Source organism: Bufo bufo, chromosome 3 (assembly GCF_905171765.1).
Source record: "Bufo bufo chromosome 3, aBufBuf1.1, whole genome shotgun sequence".
In the NCBI taxonomy this organism is placed as follows: Eukaryota; Metazoa; Chordata; class Amphibia; order Anura; family Bufonidae; genus Bufo; species Bufo bufo.
The window spans coordinates 560711594-560730431 of NC_053391.1; the positions used below are offsets into that span (position 1 = coordinate 560711594).

Genomic DNA, 18838 nt, shown 5'->3' on the forward strand with positions numbered 1-18838 from the left:
TCATTGGTGGCGCAGTGCGCCCTCCCCTTCGCTTCGTTCCCATTGGAGGCAGCGGCAGCACAGAGGGGATGGAGAGACCTCTTCCTTCTCCCTGTGCTGCGGAGAGCAGCGCGCTCATGTTCTCTGATACTGGGCTGTGCAGTAGCACAGCCTAATATCGATAAAAGGCAAATCCCGGTATCGTATCGATACCGCGACAAAAGTATCGATTGGGTACCGAAAATTCGATACCCGAAACAACCCTATTCTCTAGTTAATAAAAATATTTCGAACCAGAGGGTCAGTTTTATTACAGCAGAACCTACTGCTACTCATACAGCAATATCTACGCACCGCCCCATCCACTGCGCGCACGGGTATTTGTTATTGCTGCTTGCCTTCCACTGACAGCTTTATAGGTTCCTAATTGTTTCCATTATCACAGTGATAAAAATCCTGCTTTCTGCTACTATAAAAGTGATGAACGTCTCTCGGCAGTGGTTGTGTGTGTTTAACAATGGAGCTTATTGCCTATTAACTGCGTCTGCAAGGATACAGCTCTGATATTGGCGATAGCTGCCTTAAGTACGCAGATGTTATAGTGGTATAGATCTGAAACCCATTCCGTCTCATGTCCATAGGGGCGTTTTCAGGAGTCATTGCTCCATCATCAATTACAGATTACATAATATGTCATTCCTATACAAATGCAATTCCCTCCAGAGCTACTAAATAACTAATATAACCTGCCGAGCATGAACCTATTATTAGTAAATGACACGTAGTGACACTACAGGAGAATGCAGTGGTATGATTTACCAAGCAACGTATAGTGAGATATACATGGTGTCAGTGGTAAGCGGAAAGGCATTTTCACAAGGTGGAAGAAGAGAATGTAAAACTTTTCCTATTTGTATAAATGTAATGCAAAGCGTACAATTCTACTTCATTGTCTGCTTACAGGAATATATTTCACATAGTCACCCCAATAATTGGCTGGCTGATATAGGTCCGGCTGCTGTAACCCTGTGCTGTGAACACAGTGGATCTTAAATTACAATTACAAGGTGCCAAATCAGTGGTCAGTAGCCAGAGTGGCTCTACCTTCTGCCTGATAAAGGGGCGTTCTAGCATGCCCCTATAACCTAATACGAAGATCTGTGCAGCCGCCTGATTTTTCAGCCATCATTAGATACATTGCCTTGTGACCAGTATTTGTCCTCTGCTGCCACAGGCTGAGCAAGCAGTAAGAGGTTTATATATTCATGCTGTGCAGTTTAGTAATGCCATGTTCTACCCTGTTGTGATCTTAGTGCTCCTGCTGTTTTTACCTTCCAGTGTCCCACCCAAAGAACAATTACTCTACCCGCTCTCGATGTTGCTCCCTAAATATTCCCAGTGATGCCTCCGCTCCGTCCACCCCAGTCCTGTCTTCTGCTCCCAGCCTTACTTCAACCAATCGAAAGCCTGCAGCCATAGGAGACACTGCTCCCGGTCATAATGTTACAAGGCAGAACCAACCACCCAGACAGGTAGGTTTCGTTTTTTCATCCATGTTATTTATTGAATTGTACAATGCAAATTTATTTGTCACTAGCAAATGACTGGCTGCAGCAGTCACATGGAATATGTAATTGCTGCAGCCAAACAAAGCCTGGTGGAGAGGATCATAGCAGAGGAAGGTAATATAGGGAAGTATATGTTCTTCTATTGTTTTATGACCGTTCCTGCCTGGCGGAAGCTTTGTGTATAACTCTGACCACCCTTTTAAAGGGGTTCTGTTTTCATTATGAAATTTCTATCTGCCCAGAGTACCCCAAACACTGCATATTTTTATCCCATATACGTGTTTTTCATGTTGGCACTTTCCTCCCCCTGTTGTCAGCATCATGGCATCCTGGCCGGATGTTTACATGCAGAACTTCCTGTTTTCATCAGCTTCTTGAGTTTGCCAACCAAAACCAGCATGCTCTGTAGTGTTTCTCAGGGATTGCTCTGCTGCCACACTGTTTTCTAGAGCATTCACCCCTCATACATCCCCCTGCTACATATTAATTGGGCAGAAGAATCTGTGAAACATTACATTAGCAAATCCCACTGAAATCTGCCTGAAAGTCAGGATGCAGTGATGCTGAGAACAGGAGAAGGAAAAACAGGTATATGGGGCAAAAGTGTGCAGTATGTGGGATATTATGGGAAGATAAAAATAATTTTAGTATGGCTACTTAGAACCCCTTTAATATCAATTTATCCTGTGAGGCTCTGTGCATATTGTGTCAAAGCCCTATGTTTAATGTATACGTCGGGAAAAGGTTTTGGGATATAATTTAAATGCATTCATAGGACGCCATGTACCTGGCGTCTCTTGGCTGGTACAAAGTGGCACTCGATGGATGGATGCCACTATATGCCTATTTTCAATGGTAACGCAAAACGCAGTGTGTGCAAAGCTTTATGCTGTCTTCCTATCACCCAGCTTTCTACCAAACTAACCTAAATGGGCATACAAATCCATATGCTAATTATAAATTGTAGCCCTTATAGACTTGTTCTCCATCTTTGGAAGGCTAGGTGACCAGCTTTTAGGTATTGTAATGCATTTTTGGAAAGGTGATTGCTCTTTAAACGGTCACTGAGTTTTCATACAACTTTTGATATTTCATAGCGACATAGCAAAGGTTTTGATTGGTGAGGGTCTGATTGCGGAGACCTCCACTGATCGCTAGAACGAGGAGAGAGAAGCACTCGCATATCGGCACTCGCCCACCTATCAGAACCTTAGATAAGTCTCAATGACATTAAAAGTTTTCTGACAACTCGGTGACCCTTAAATGGACTCCAGGAGATGTTGGCCCAAGGTAACATTGAAAGGGCTAACGCTCCATTCACACGTCCGCATCCGTTCCGCAATTTTTCGGAACGGGTGCAGACCCATTCATTCTCTATGGGGACAGTAAAGATACGGACAGCACACAGTGTGCTGTCCGCATCCGCATTTCAATGCCGCGGCCCTGAACTTCCGGGCCGCAGCTCAGCTAAAAATTGAACATTTCCTATTCTTGTCCGCAATTGCGGACAAGAATAGGCAGTTCTATTGGCGGTGCCGGCCGAGTGTATTGCGGATCCGCAAAACCCTACGGAAGTGTGAATGGACCCTAAGGCTTTGAGGACAACTCCAGCATTTGTATTTTATTTTTTTCGGTGGTTGTTGTTTTTTTATTATTTTTTTATTATTTAATTAAACTCATTTACAATGCATCTTGGGCATTGTTCTCTCTTCAATATTCACTAAAATGTTGATGGTTATGTACAGTTGTACAGGTATTTTGTTGGCCCATTGCAATGAAAATAGAGAATGAGAAACAACGTTGCTAATATTTTTGATTAAAAATATTCTGCTTTGCTTCCATTACAGATTATGGTCCTTTTGTAGACCCCCTCCCCTTCCCTCATGTAGTTTTCATTGTGCAGTCATTTTCTCTACCTTCTGTCACCTACTTCTTGTAACCTACCAAATGTCCCTTAGGAAGAAAATTCTAGTTTCTGGTGGCAAGACAAAATTGAGAACTGAAACTTACAGTGCAAACCAAGTCTTAAATGTATAGCCAAATGTGATACTGTTGCTTTACTGTTAAGCTAATTATTGTCTTATTTTAACTTTACTAGGGATATCCTATGAACAAAAGACCAGGGCCGGGTTACCGACCTCAGGGCCCACGGCAGAACTACAACACTAACAATGCAAGATATGATAATGCCAATCGCAACCGGAACAGTTCCTGGTACCATTCTAACCCACGAAACCAAGGCTATCCACAGACACAACGTCCACCTAGTGATCGGGTATCTACCCATCCCTCTGGAACCAATGGACCTGCTGCAACCCCCGAGTCCGTCCAAATAGGGGTCTTGGACCCTGATAATAAAGCCCTACCACAACGTAAACCGAGAGCGAACCCTTCGTCAGCTTCCTGAGACAGGAGAGAACCTACGCCTCTAGTCTGCACTTTCAACATTCAACTCTGTAACTTGACTTTAGAAAACTGTTAGATATATTAACAAAAAGAAACGTTTACAGCCAGCTGTTTCGTGCCACTTTCTTGTTTTTATCTCGTCTTTACCAATGGCTTGTTTTTTTTTTTTTTTCCTTTTTAATGGACACTTCTCGCCCATTCACTTTCAGATTTCCAGCCTCGCTTCTAAAGTAACAATGGGCATTTCCATGAGTTGCTACCTTTTTGTATATGCTTCCCCAAGCTTAGTCCCCTTCTTAGACTAAGAGCACAGGCAGGTGTTGGCTAGGACATATGTCATATATTAGCGCCAGCTTTTCAAAATTCTGCTCCCCAGCAGCTTCTCAAATTTTTTAATGTATTGCTCGATTTTATAGAATGGAAATCTATGCAATGTCACATACGACCATTCTGTATGCTCCTCATGGAGTGACTTGGCATTGCTCGGTTTCTGCACTACATAGATCTATCTATTCAGACCGTGTACCTTTAGCTCTGCCAGTACTTTAGTTTACTTTCTAGATGCCATTTCCTACGTCTGTCTTCAAAGTGCCTTGTTTTTTGTACTGGTATCAGCAACTTATACACATTCCCTCCATTTCTTACAGTCCCCAAATGCTGACCTCCTTTTTTAAAAAATAATTGGGATCAGTCATTTGTGGCACTTCCACGACTGACATTATTTCCGTTAATGGCATACATTTAGCACTGCTGGATGCCATGGTTCGGTTTACCACATGTTTTTCTTTGGTTCTCTATTGCTTACTTGTCCAAACTGGAAGTCTTCAAGTCTCTCTGTGCAGATTCCAGAAGCATTGTAGAGTACAGTGGGAGCCAGTTCAGTCTTATTACTTCCTTGGCCCTTTCATCCAGCTGTTTTTTTTCTTTTTGTTTGTGGACCAAAGAGTGAACTTGCACTGTCCTATTGGATGTGGCCTTGGGCCGCATGTTGCAGTTTTTTCCCCCCATGTTCCTGTAAATTAGGGCAGTGCCCCTTTCCTTATTTTTCCTCTTGTCCAAAGATGCACCTTTCACCAATATTCATGTGTCTTGTTTTTTCTTTTGGCCATGGGAAAGTGAGGGGGATAATGTTATAGTTATAGGTTTTCATTTTATAATAGACTTTAGTTCAAGGGCTTTGGTGTTGTCACATTCCTAGAACAACACTTAAAGAATATTGAAATATTCAATACCGTACATTATACAGATCTAGCGCAGGTATGTTGAGCATCAGCAGAGCAATCTGTATCAGACATTGATTTAGGTGTATATTGTGACAGCTATTGATCTGCTTGCCTTGGGACCTTTATCAGCTTTCGTCTATGTGGCTGTTTAAGTAAGACCATCCCACAGGCGAGCCTTTAAGTCTCTTACAATGACAATCCTGCAGTGCTAGTCTAATGTACTCTGTACCGTGAATCATATCTTGCTAGTTACATAAAATGCTATGCAGAACTTAATCTCACAGTTTAATTATATGGAAATAGTACATAAATACAGAAGGAATATTTGAATGAGTAGGCTGTTGGATACTGAAATATGTAAAGAGGTGCATGGGGCATTCACTTCTGGAATAAAAAAAATTTGCAACAAGGAAGGTCAATAAAAGGGATAGTTTTGAACTTGCCTATCATTGATTCTGGAGCTGGTCACAGTATGCGGAGGTCTTTCCTCTGCAGCAGAGGCATGTAGGGTTGCATGCAGTGACCTCCTCGGGATCATCAAGCCTTGGATCTTTGCCAGTAATGTCGTTATATTGAAAGTGAATGAAAAATGAGCCCAAGTAGGCATGCTCATACTTTCTTTGAAAAAGGCCAATGAGGTTAGATGTATCCAATCCTTGAGCAGCACCCAGAGACGTAAAACGGCCATTCACACTGTGCCATGTGCATGCACTACGCAATTATCGCAGTCTGTTGCCTTATCACATATCATTTGCCTTAGGGCTCATGCACACGGACGTATTTTCTTTCCATGTCCATTCAGTTGTTTTTTTTTGCTGAAGTTACTCCGTGTGCATTCCGTTTCCATATGTCCATATTTCCGTTCCGCAAAAAAATAAAACATGTCCTATTATTGTCCGTATTACGGACAAGGATAGTACCGTTCTGTTCCGCAAAATACAGAATGCACGCGGATGTCCTTTATTTTTTGCAAGACCGTTTTTTGCAGACTGCAAAATACATACGGTCATGTGTATGAGCCCTTAGTGAAATCTAATCAAAAGTAGAGCCGACAGTGTATTGTATTGTAAATTAAGGATTACTTACACAACCCTTGTTGTGTAGTCTGATTTAAGTATGTTTTATTAATAGAGCAATAGACACTATACAATAATGAATGCTAAAATGTCAAAAACACTGCATGACAATTACTTCTACCTAAGGCACATACTAGATTCTCACCTCACTCAGAATTACTGTATGTCAATTCCTGAAGGTTATTGATCGGAGTGCCTGTTGTTTGGACTACGTAACTGCATTACTTAAAGGGGTTATCCGATGACTAATGTAAAAAATTAAAAGCCAGACATTATATAGTACATGATAGTCTCTTGCTAACAAAGCTAGAACCAGCCCTGTACCTCGCATGGATCCAGAGATCTCTCCATTCATTGCTCTGCTAGATATATCAAGCTGACCGCTCAAGGGGAGTGTCTTTCCTGCTGCAGCTAGGGGGGCGTGTCTCAGCTCTCCCGATCACAGTTCAGGAGGCAGTGGAAGAATGAAGCTGAGCATGTGCGTCCTTCTCAGTGAGCAGGTCAAAGAAATAAGAAAAAAAACTAACTGCAGGTGGCTCTACAGATACATTTTATTGAATAACTCAGTGGCTAAGCAAAATTTTTGATTACTTGCCCTTACAAAAGTATTCAGATCCAGGTGCTGGTTTGAAAACTGTAGAATAGTTTTCATGGGACAACCCCTTTAAAGGCTTTTTCTAAGACTGCAATATTGATGACTGATGCTTAGAATTGGCCATTAATATCTAATCGGGGAGCTCTGATGCCTGCATCCCCACTGATCAGTTTAACCGCCTCCGGACCACCTAACGCAGGATCGCGTTCCGGAGGCGGCTCTCCCATATATGCGTCATCTCACGAGACGCGACATTTCCTGTGAACGCGCGCACACAGGAACTGCAGGTAAGCGAGTGGATCTCCAGCCTGCCAGCGGCGATCGTTCGCTGGCAGGCTGTAGATGTGATTTATTTTTTTTAACCCCTAACAGGTATATTAGACGCTGTTTTGATAACAGTGTCTAATATACCTGCTACCTGGTTCTCTGGTGGTCCCTTTTGCTTGGATCGACCACCAGAGGACACAGGCAGCTCTGTAATAAGTAGCACCACACTACACTACACCCTTCCCCTGTCACTTATTAACCCCTGATCACCCCATATAGACTCCCTGATCACCCCCCTGTAAGCCTCCATTCAGACGTCCGTATGTGTTTTGCGGATCCGATCCATGGATCCGTAAAACACATACGGACGTCTGAATGGAGCCTTACAGGGGGGTGATCACCCCATATAGACTCCCTGATCACCCCCCTGTCATTGATCACCCCCCTGTCATTGATCACCCCCCTGTAAGGCTCCATTCAGACGTCCGTATGTGTTTTTCGGATCCGCAAAACATACGGACGTCTGAATGGAGCCTTACGGGGGGGGGGGGGGGTGATCACCCCATATAGACTCCCTGATCACCCCCCTGTGATTGATCACCCCCCTGTAAGGCTCCATTCAGACGTCCGTATGTGTTTTGTGGATCCGCAAAACATGGACACCGCGGATCCGCAAAACACATACGGACGTCTGAATGGAGCCTTACAGGGGGGTGATCAATGACAGGGTGGTGATCACCCCATATAGACTCCCTCTGTCATTGATCACCCCCCTGTAAGGCTCCATTCAGACATTTTTTTGGCACAAGTTAGCGGAAATTGATTTTTTAGTTTTTTCTTACAAAGTCTCATATTCCACTAACTTGTGACAAGAAATAAAATCTCACATGAACTCACCATACCCCTCACGGAATCCAAATGCGTAATTTTTTTTTGACATTTATACTCCAGACTTCCTAAAATGCCAGGGGCCCACATTCCAAAGAGCACCCTTAGGATTTCACAGGGCATTTTTTACACATTTTGATTTCAAACTACTTCCCACACATTAGGGCCCCTAAAATGCCAGGGCAGTATAACTACCCCACAAGTGACCCCATTTTGGAAAGAAAAAACCCCAAGGTATTTCTTGATGGGCATAGTGAGTTCATGGAAGTTTTTATTTTTTGTCACAAGTTAGTGGAATATGAGACTTTGTAAGGGAAAAAAAAAAAAATCATCATTTTCCGCTAACTTGTGACAAAAAAAAGTTCTATGAACTCACTATGCCCATCAGCGAATACCTTAGGGTGTCTACTTTCCGAAATGGGGTTATTTGTGTGTTTTTTTTTACTGTCTGGGCATTGTAGAACCTCAGGAAACATGACAGGTGCTCAGAAAATCAGAGCTGCTTCAAAAAGCGGAAATTGACATTTTTGGACCATAGTTTGTAAACGCTATAACTTTTACCCAAACCATTTTTTTTTTTTTTACCCAAACATTAATTTTTTTTATCAAAGACATGTAGAACAATAAATTTAGAGAAAAATGTATATATAGATGTCGTTTTTAAAAAAAAAAATGTACAACTGAAAGTGAAAAATGACATTTTTTTGCAAAAATTTCGGTAAATTTCAATTAATAACAAAAAAGTTAAAATGTCAGCAGCAATGAAATACCACCAAATGAAAGCTATTAGTGAGAAGAAAAGGAGGTAAAATTCATTTGGGTGGTAAGCTGCATGACCGAGCAATAAACGGTGAAAGTAGTGTAGTGCAGAAGTGTAAAAAATGGCCTGGTCATTAAGGGTGTTTAAGGTGGGGGGGGGGCGGGCTGAGGTGGTTAATGAAGGGGCCATGCCATTCACTGTGTCTGTCTGGTAAACTTGGTTGTGTTGACTTGAGTGAGATTAAATACTCCTCTTAGGCCCCTTTCACACGAGCGAGTATTCCGCGCGGATGCGATGCGGGAGGTGAACGCATTGCACCCGCACTGAATACTGACCCATTCATTTCTATGGGGCTGTGCACACGAGCTGTGATTTTCACGCATCACTTTTGCGTTGCGTGAAAATCGCAGCATGCTCCTCTTTGTGCGTTTTTCACGTAACGCAGGCCCCATAGAAATGAATGGGGTTGTGTGAAAATCGCAAGCATCCGCAAGCAAGTGCGGATGCGGTGCGATTTTCACGCACAGTTGCTAGGAGACGATCGGGATGGAGACCCGAACCTTATTATTTTCCCTTATAACATGGTTATAAGGGAAAATAATAGCATTCTGAATACAGAATGCATAGTAAAACAGCGCTGGAGGGGTTAAAAAAAATAAAAAATCATTTAACTCACCTTAATCCACTTGCTCGCGATGCCCGGCATCTCCGTCTGACTCTTTTACTGTATAGGACCTGTGGAGAGCATTAACTATAGTTTAAGGACCTGGGATGACGTCACTCCGGTCATCACATGGTACGTCACATGATCTTTTACCATGGTGATTCACCATGGCAAAAGATCATGTGACGTACCATGTGATGACCGGAGTGACGTCATCCCAGGTCCTTAAACTATAGTTAATGCTCTCCACAGGTCCTATACAGTAAAAGAGTCAGACGGAGATGCCGGGCATCGCGAGCAAGTGGATTAAGGTGAGTTAAATGATTTTTTTTTTTTTTTTTTTAACCCCTCCAGCGCTGTTTTACTATGCATTCTGTATTCAGAATGCTATTATTTTCCCTTATAACCATGTTATAAGGGAAAATAATACTATTTACAGAACACCGATCCCAAGCCCGAACTTCTGTGAAGAAGTTCGGGTACCAAACACGCCCGATTTTTCTCACGCGAGTGCAAAACGCATTACAATGTTTTGCACTCGCGCGGAAAAATCGCGGGTGTTCCCGCAACGCTCCCGCACATTTTTCCGCAACGCCCGTGTGAAAGAGGCCTTATGCTCCTCATTTTGAACAGACGATTGTTAGGGAAAGAAGCATTCCTTGCTCATCAATGAAGGAGTCTGCTGCATTTACATGCTGCGATCGCCTCCACAGTATGGAGAGAAGCAATTGCTCGTCTCCATATAGACTTGTTTGCCAGCAGCAGATGCTGGCATGATCTTCTGCCCACAAATGATGATTTAGGTGTCTGCATGAACGATCCTATTACCAGATGAATTTGTGTTTCGCTTGTTCATTGGGTAATTGGCGGCACAGTAAAACCAGCGGATTACGCTTGTTAACAATGTTCAGGCAGATTAAAGGGGCCTTAAAGGGTTTCTACCACCAGAAATACTGTTATGTAGCTGACTGACAGTAGCGATGCGCTAATGTCAGCACTACATAACAGTATGTTTTTTTACCTTTCTCCCTGCAGCCGTTTTGGTAAAAAAAAAAAAGCACTTTTATAATATGCTAATGAGCCTCTAGGTGCAAAGTGGGCGTAAAATCAGCACCTAGAGGCTCTGTCAACTGGCCCTTTATCCCGCCCAGGTCCTCTGTTCTGCCCGCCCTGCTCCTCTTGATTGATGGCACGGTCCGCCGCCTCGCTGCCGAAATCCCGTGCCTGCGCCATTCACTTCTGTATTCGGTGCAGGCGCAGTGAGTGAAGGCCGCTCTCCTGATGCCGGCTTCATCACTGTGACGTAGTCGGCGCAGTGAGGAATCCGGCACCAGGAGCGCATAATTTGCGCCTGCGCCGATTACAGAAGTGAATGGCGCAGGCGTGGGATTTCGGCAGCGATGCGGCAGACCGGGGCCATCAATCAAGCGGAGCGGGCAGAACAGAGGACCTGGGCGGGATAAAGGGTGAGTGGACGGAGCCTCTAGTTGCTGATTTTACACCCACATAGCACCTAGAGGTTAATTAGCATATTATAAAAGTGCTTTTTTTTTTTTTTTTTACCAAAATGGCTGCTGGGAGAAAGGTAAAAAACATACTGTTATGTAGTGCAAACATTAGCGCATCGCTACTGTCAGTCAGCTACATAACAGTAATTCTGGTAGTAGAAACCCTTTAAACTGCAGTACCAACCAGGCACTGCCACAAACACTGCTCTGTAGCTGGGTAAACACTGATGGGAGGGGAGATTACTGCATGTAATAGCAGCGGTCTCCTCTGCTGATGAGCAGGTGATCGCTGGGAAGGAATCGACAATTGCCTACTTTAATGTCCCTTCTAAAGGAACCTGAACGATCAGGTCTCGCTCTGTGATCTGACTTTTATGACCGGTATACTTCAATTTCTTCTTTGGGTAGTTGCTTTTGGTTCTCCTTTTAAACATAATTTTAGGCTTTACTTGTAGGTGTAATTATAGTTTGGTGCTTTTTCCTGTAGTGTGCAAGCACGACCACCGCTGCTGGATTACAAGGTGGTCGAAACCATGGAAATGAGTAGTGTATAATGTGATGGAGAAATGAATCAAGCCAGCAAAGGAGGCAATATGGATAATACATTAGTAAGAGGCTTATTTTAACTTTCTCTACATGCTAAATGCAATTTACTGCAGTAAAACAACCCCTTTAACTGCAAGCGTGAAAGTCGCTGCCCCTTGACTTCAAGATCATCATTTGCATACGGCTTGTGGCGGAATAAAAGTTTGTTTTACAGCGATTATGCCCATCGGATTAGACAAACACATCATTAGAAACCAGATGATATAAGCTGTAAGGTACTGTGCGGAGTTTAGGGGGCATTATGTGCTGACAGGGTCCCTTTAATTTGTCCTTTTTATTTTTATGACCAAGAGTTTTCCAAAAATACACATTTACTTGGGTTAATAAAAAAATAAAAAAAAACACTTATAGTGATGCTCATAGCCTTTCATCAGGATGGCATTCTCGTGCATTTTATGAGTGCTGCTCAGGAAAGAAGCATGTATCAGATCCGTCCTGATACTGTCTCCATTAGCTATTGTGTGTATACTAATATCTACAACACTTCTCACAGCAATATTCGCTGCCTCGCACTTGTATTTAATACAAACCACAAATGAGCCCCTGGTTCTTCACTTTGTCTGCAGTAGTGCTGGTTTGAGGTGTCCAAGCGCCAACATCAGATGGCAGTAATGTGGGCAGATTTTAGCTTCCATATTACAGTCCTAAATCTTGGTCCAACCATGGGTCTAATGATCTGAACTCACAGCATCGTAGTTCTTTGTGATACTGTTAGTTTCTCGGTCAGGCCAGGATTAGCGGCTATAATGTAGATGCTAAAACGTCCCCATATTATGGCCGTCTGAACGAGACCTTACTCTGATTTAATGGTGTATGGATCTTTAAACGTTAGGGGCATGCTCAACAAATCGATTTTACACTTAAAAACCAGCGCAAGTGCTACAGTAACAATCTATGAGGTATCACTGGCGGCACACTAACAGAGTTCTAAGGGCTCATGCATAGGAATGTATTTTTTTTACGTTTCTGTTCCGTTTTTTACAGGTCCATATGCGGAATAAGGTTTGAAAAAAACGTCAATCACTCCATCTGCATTCCGTGTCCGCTTTGCAAAAAAAAATTGAACGTTTTATTCTTGTCTGTTTTGCAGTCAAGGTCAGGCATTGTTACAATGGATGCACATAAAAAAACTGATGCAACACAGACATCACACAAATATAATCCTTTTTTTTTTTTTTTCGGATTCGTGTTTTAATGAACCGCAAAATACATAGTCGTGTGCACGAGCCCTAAAACAGATGTGTACGAGTGCCACTTAAAGACGGCTGAGATAATTAAAAATCTTAGACTAGCCTTTCAAATTTCCTAAAATAAAAAAATGCTGATGACAGTGATTGGCTGCTGCAGTCAAATGCCGTAGTCACATAATGTTCCTGCTACATTTTATCACTAAACAGAACTTTTTTTCTTATTTTAGGCAATTGGGGGGCTTGTCAGAGAATTTTAATTCTCAGACAACCCCTTTAATGTATGTTTACAGACGACACAGATTTTTGGTCACAGAGATTTCTTCAGCAAATCTGCTGCATGTGAATATATCCTTAGTGTTTCTATGCACGTTAGGGTTGTAATTCTATTCTATTTTAGAAAAACGGAATAAAGACCTAATTAATGTTTTAATTCATACCTGAAATGTTGTAATATATACTAAAGTTAAATTATCTCCTTAATAATAATTAAATGTGAATTGATTATTAGAGATGGCCTTGCAGTTTGCCCGGCAGTCGTTTCGCGGCAAACTTTGCTAGTTTGCGATTCGCTGAACATATGGCGATGTTTGCATCCGCCATATTCTTTTGTATTGCGCCAAACTTTGACACATCCATCAGGTGGGACAGGACAGCTAATTGAGATGTTTCAGCACATTGACACACCCCCACCCTATAACAGAACCCGATCTGGCAGCCATATTACATTCTGTGTTTTTCCAGTGTAGGAAGAGATTGCTTTGTGGAGCAGGGACAGACTGTTAGGGACACCAAACGCTAGCTAATAGGACCACAAAAGTCCTTTTAAAGACTGGTATAGGTGTGCTATCGATCGGTGTTACATACTGAGGGGTGTGATATAATATACTTTCTAACATAGAAAGTATATTATAGTGCATTTGTATTGTGCAGCAGTTGTGTGCTGTTCTGCTGCGATACCGCAGGTATATAGAGAGACAAGTGTTATTGTAACAACTATTTGCAATGGGTGTGATATACCTGTTGCCCCCCCAAAAAACTGATTGAGGGATACGATATACCTGCTTTACAAAATACTGAATAAGGGGTTTGTTATACCTGCTTCCACAAAATACTGATTGAGGGGTGTGATAAACCTGCTTCCACCAAATATTGATTGAGGCCTGTGATACACCAGCTTCCACAAATTACTGATTCAGGGGTTCTATATACCAGTCTCCGAAAAATACTGATTGAGGGGTGCGATATACCCGCTTCTACAAAATACTGATTAAGGTGTTCTATATACCTGCTTCCACAAAATGCAGATTGAGGGGTGCGATATACCTGCTTCCGCCAAATATTGATTCAGGTGTTCTATATACCTGCTTCCACAAAATACTGATTAAGGGGTTTGAAATACCTGCTTCCACAACATAATGACTGAGGAGTGCGATATCCCTGCTTCCACCAAATATTGATTCAGGCGTTCTATATACCTGTTTCCACAAAATACTGATTGAGGGGTGGGATATACCTGCTTCTACAAAATACTGATTAAGGGGTTCTATATTCCTGCTTCCATCAAAATACTGATTGAGGGGTGGGATATACCTGCTTCCATCAAATATTGATTGAGGCCTGCGATACAACGGCTTCCACAAAATACTGATTGAGGGGTGCGATATACCTGCTTCCACCAAATATTGATTGAGGCCTGCGATACACCGGCTTCCACAAAATACTGATTGAGGGGTGGGATATACCTGCTTCTACAAAATACCGATTAAAGGGTTCTATATTCTTGCTTCCACAAAATACTGATTGAGGGGTGGGATATACCTGCTTCCACAAAATACTGATTAAGGGGTTTAATATACCTGCTTCCACAAAATACTGATTGAGGGATGCGATATACCTGCTTCCACCAAATATTGATTCAGGTGTTCTATATACCTGTTTCCACAAAATACTGATTAAGGGGTGCGATATACCTGCTTCTACAAAATACTGGTTATGGGGTTCTATAAACCTGCTTCCACAAAATACTGATTATGGGATGCGATATACCTGCTTCCACAAAATACTGATTAAGGGGTTTGAATTACCTGCTTCCACAACATAATGATTGAGGGTGCGATATCCCTGCTTCCACCAAATATTGATTCAGGCGTTCTATATACCTGTTTCCACACAATACTGATTGAGGGGTGGGATATACCTTCTTTTACAAAATACTGATTAAGGGGTTCTATATTCTTGCTTCCACAAAATACTGATTGAGGGGTGGGATATACCTGCTTCCACAAAATACTGATTAAGGGGTTTAATATACCTGTCACGACCGCTATCCCAGCAGCAGTCGTGTCGCACCAGACGGAGGGGAAGGGGGACCCTTATCTACGGATGGGAATAGTATGGCCACCCCTAACTAACCCTAAGCTGGCACCTGTCTGCCCTGATACCCTAGACGGGGTGTGAACCCATGCGGCGAGCAGGATACCTAAACCCTCAGTCACCCTAACAAGCCTAGAGTGGGGAAAGGCCGATGGGAGCACTAGTCACCATCACTCATGTCTAGGAGAACAGCAGGGGAAGACAGCAACAAACAAACTAAAGCAGAGATAGACTTATCCAGTCACGAGCAGAGAAGGCGATCCCAATCACGACAGTCCACGCCGGACAAGAGCTCCACAGCAACACCATCAAACGATCTCCTTCAAAGGTCAGAATAGAACTGGAAGTAAGGACTATATCTGGCAATGACTGCAAGTGAAACTGAAACTAATATAGTAGCTGGGAGTGGCAGACAGGACTCACCTGAGAAGGATGCCTACAAACTCCCAGTCAGGACAAAAAGGTTCACAAGGCAAAACCCGGATGACATACCCTGAACCATGGAGCCAACTCACAAGCTATCGCGAGTAGCAAGTCGCTGCGACCTTCTCCTCCCAGACCTGTCTGGATCAGTCACAGTCGTGACAATACCTGCTTCCACAAAATACTGATTGAGGGGTGTGATATACCTATTTCCACAAAATGCTGATTATGGGGTGCGATATACCTGCTTCCTCAACATAGTGATTAAGGGGTTTGATGTACCTGCTTCCACAAAATACAGATTGAAGGGTGCGATATACCTGCTTCCACAAAATACGTTTTGAGGGGTGTGGTATACCTGCTTCCACCAAATATAGATTAAGGCCTGCGATACACCGACTTCAACAAAATACAGATTGAGGGGTGCGATATACCTGCTTCCACAAAATACAGATTGAGGGGTGCGATATACCTGCTTCTACAAAATATTGATTAAGGGGTTCTGTATACCTAATTCCACAAAATACTGATTGAGGCGTGCAATATCCCTGCTTCCACAAAATACGGATTGAGGGGTGCAATATACCTGCTTCCGCCAAATACTGATTAAGGGGTTTGATATTACTGCTTCAACAAAATACAGATTGAGGGGTGCGATATAGCTGCTTCCACCAAATATTGATTCAGGTGGTCTATATACCTGCTTCCACCAAATACTGATTGAGGGGTTTAAAAAACCTGCTTCCACCAAATACTGATTGAGGTGTGCGATATACCTGCTTCCACCAAATATTGATTCAGGTGTTCTATATACCTGTTTCCACAAAATTCTGATTGAGGGGTTCTATATACCTGCTTCCACAAAATACTGATGGAGGGGTGCGATATACAGGCTTCCACCAAATACTGATTGAGGCCTGCGATATATCTGCTTCCACAAATACTGCTCTTCCCTAGGGACTTTGGCACAGGGTCATTTTGAAAATGACAGGCAGAGGAAGAGGCAGTCCATTCTGTAGGGGTCGGGCAGGTGCACCAGGCCGAAGCCTAAGTGGAAAGTTGGAGAAGGTGCGTGCGATTACGTCAAAGGACGCTCCAGAGCTGGTTGAGTGGCTCACTCAGCCTTCTGCTTCTGCACCCTCCTCATCCTCTGTATCTGTACCCTCACTCTCTACTGTGTGCACTCCCAAAGACACCACCACCATAGCCCCTCCACTTGAGTCAGAGGAATTATTTTCCCATCCATTCCCAGACCTTACCAATGCGCAGCCATTCTTGGCATCGGATGAGGAAAAGGAGGTAGCAAGGGCCGCCACCCAGCGGTCTGACGACAGTACCCAGATCAGCCCAATGAGGGTGGACCCCGCTGTTGCTGCCTACTCCGAGATCTCTAGTGTCAGTGGTGGAGAAGGTGATGATGATGATGTGTCGATGGACGTCACGTGGGTGCCCACAAGAGAGGAAGAGGAGGGATGTTCAGAGTGTAGGCTTTTTTTTAATGTGTCAGCTGCTGACAATAGTGTTGCTATCTGCAGCCTGTGCTGTCAACGCATAAGTCGCAGTAAGCCCTACACTCACCTAGGGATGACCACCTTAAGAAGGCACCTGGCCTCCCATCACCGAGCCCAGTGGGAACAACGCCGTCAGAACCCACAAAGCCACACTCCCGGCACTCCACGTCATGCCTTTTCTCCTCCCTCCCCCTACATTTGTCCTCCACCTTCCACCGTGCCGTCGTCACATTCATCTGGCAGAAGGCAGGCTTCCGGGGCCCAAATGTTTGAGCGTTAAAGGTTGATGACGCCGGATAACCCTCTTGCCCAACGGCTGACCACTGGCTTGTTGGAACTGCTAGCCCGATAACTACTGCCATATAAACTGGTGGACTCGGAGGCCTTTAGAAAATTTGTTGCATTGGCACACCGCAATGGAAGGTCCCAGGAATGAAATATTTCTCTCAGAAGGGCATCCCAGAGCTATATGGCCACGTTCAGCGGCAGTTGAATATATCTCTGGCACACAGTGTCGGTGCCAAGATACATCTGACCACAGACACGTGGTCTAGCAAACACGGGCAGGGAAGGTACATAACTTACTGCCCACTGGGTGAATCTTCTGACGGCCATCAAGCATGTAACCCGTGGCACCCATGTGGATTTGGTGTTACTGACAAGGATTGCATGCAGGCCTGCCTCTTCTTCTCCTCCTCCTACTCCATCATTCGTCTCCTCCTCGGCTGACTCCTCCTTTTCCACTGCTACCGCCTCTTCTGCTGCACCCCCAAGCTTCCCAGAACCTACTAGACGTGAGACGTTGCCATGCTGTGCTGCGGCTGTTGTGCCTGGAAGCCAAGAGCCACACCGGTCCTGCACTGCTTTCAGCTCTATGGTCACAGGCTGATCAGTGGCTAACCCCGCCGAATTTGACAGTTGGTAAAGTGGTGTGTGACAACGGTGCCAATCAGCTGAGCGCGCTGAAACAGGGCAAAATGACACACGTGCCGTGCATGGCACATGTCCTGAACTTAGTCGTGCAGCAATTCGTTGCCAAATACCCCGGGGTCCAGGACGTCTTGCGGCAGGCCATTAAAATCTCTGGCCATTTTAGAAGATCTTACATGGCCATGGCTCACCTTGCTGACATTTAGCGGCGACACCACCTGCCCGTCAGACGTCTGATTTGTGACAGCCCAACGCGCTGGAACTCCACCTTGTATATGCTTGATGGGCTGCTCCAGCAGCAACGTGCCATTAACGACTACCTGTACAAACTCTGCAGCCGGACAGGTTCTGGGGAGCTTGGTTTCTTTTCACTGCACCAGTGGCTGCTTATGCGCGGTGCATGCAGACTTCTGCGGCCATTTGATGAGATCACCAAGCTGGTCAGTCGCAGCTTGGGCACCATCAGTGATATCGTACCTTACGCCTTCTTTCTGGAGCATGCATTGCGTTGTGTCATTGATCAAGCCGTTGAGGAGAAGAAGCTGGAAGATGAGGAAGTCGCAATGCTGAATGCATTCCCTGGGGGAGGGGGTACTCCATCTGAGACAAGTCAGCAGGAGTCTGAAGAGGAGTCAGAGGAGGCTGGGGGGAAGAGTAGGAGCAAGAAGAGCAAGCTTTGAGGGGGACTTTAAACTTTTCGGTCATCCCTGGTGTTGTCCGTGGCTGGGGGGAGGAGACCGAGGACGACATTCTCCTGGGCGATGAGCAGGAGCCAGGGCGCTCCACCGCTTCCAAATTAGTGCAAATGGGGGCCTTCATGCTTCAGCATTTGAAGAGGGACCCCCGTATAAAAAGCATAAAGGGCAAGGAC

At 44.1% G+C, this 18838-nt stretch overlaps 1 protein-coding gene across 3 annotated transcripts in view; it reads left to right on the top strand.

The window, feature by feature from the left end:
- The window catches only part of SPATS2 (spermatogenesis associated serine rich 2), a 96094-nt gene extending 90114 nt beyond the window's left edge, over positions 1-5980 (top strand). For all 3 annotated transcript variants that reach the window (XM_040425542.1, XM_040425543.1, XM_040425545.1), the window contains 2 exons: positions 1318-1511; positions 3646-5980. In XM_040425542.1, the coding sequence (XP_040281476.1) occupies positions 1318-1511; positions 3646-3954 (503 nt within the window). In that variant the 3' untranslated portion in view covers positions 3955-5980. The remainder of the gene's footprint in view (positions 1-1317; positions 1512-3645) is intronic.
- Positions 5981-18838: the final 12858 nt, after the last annotated feature.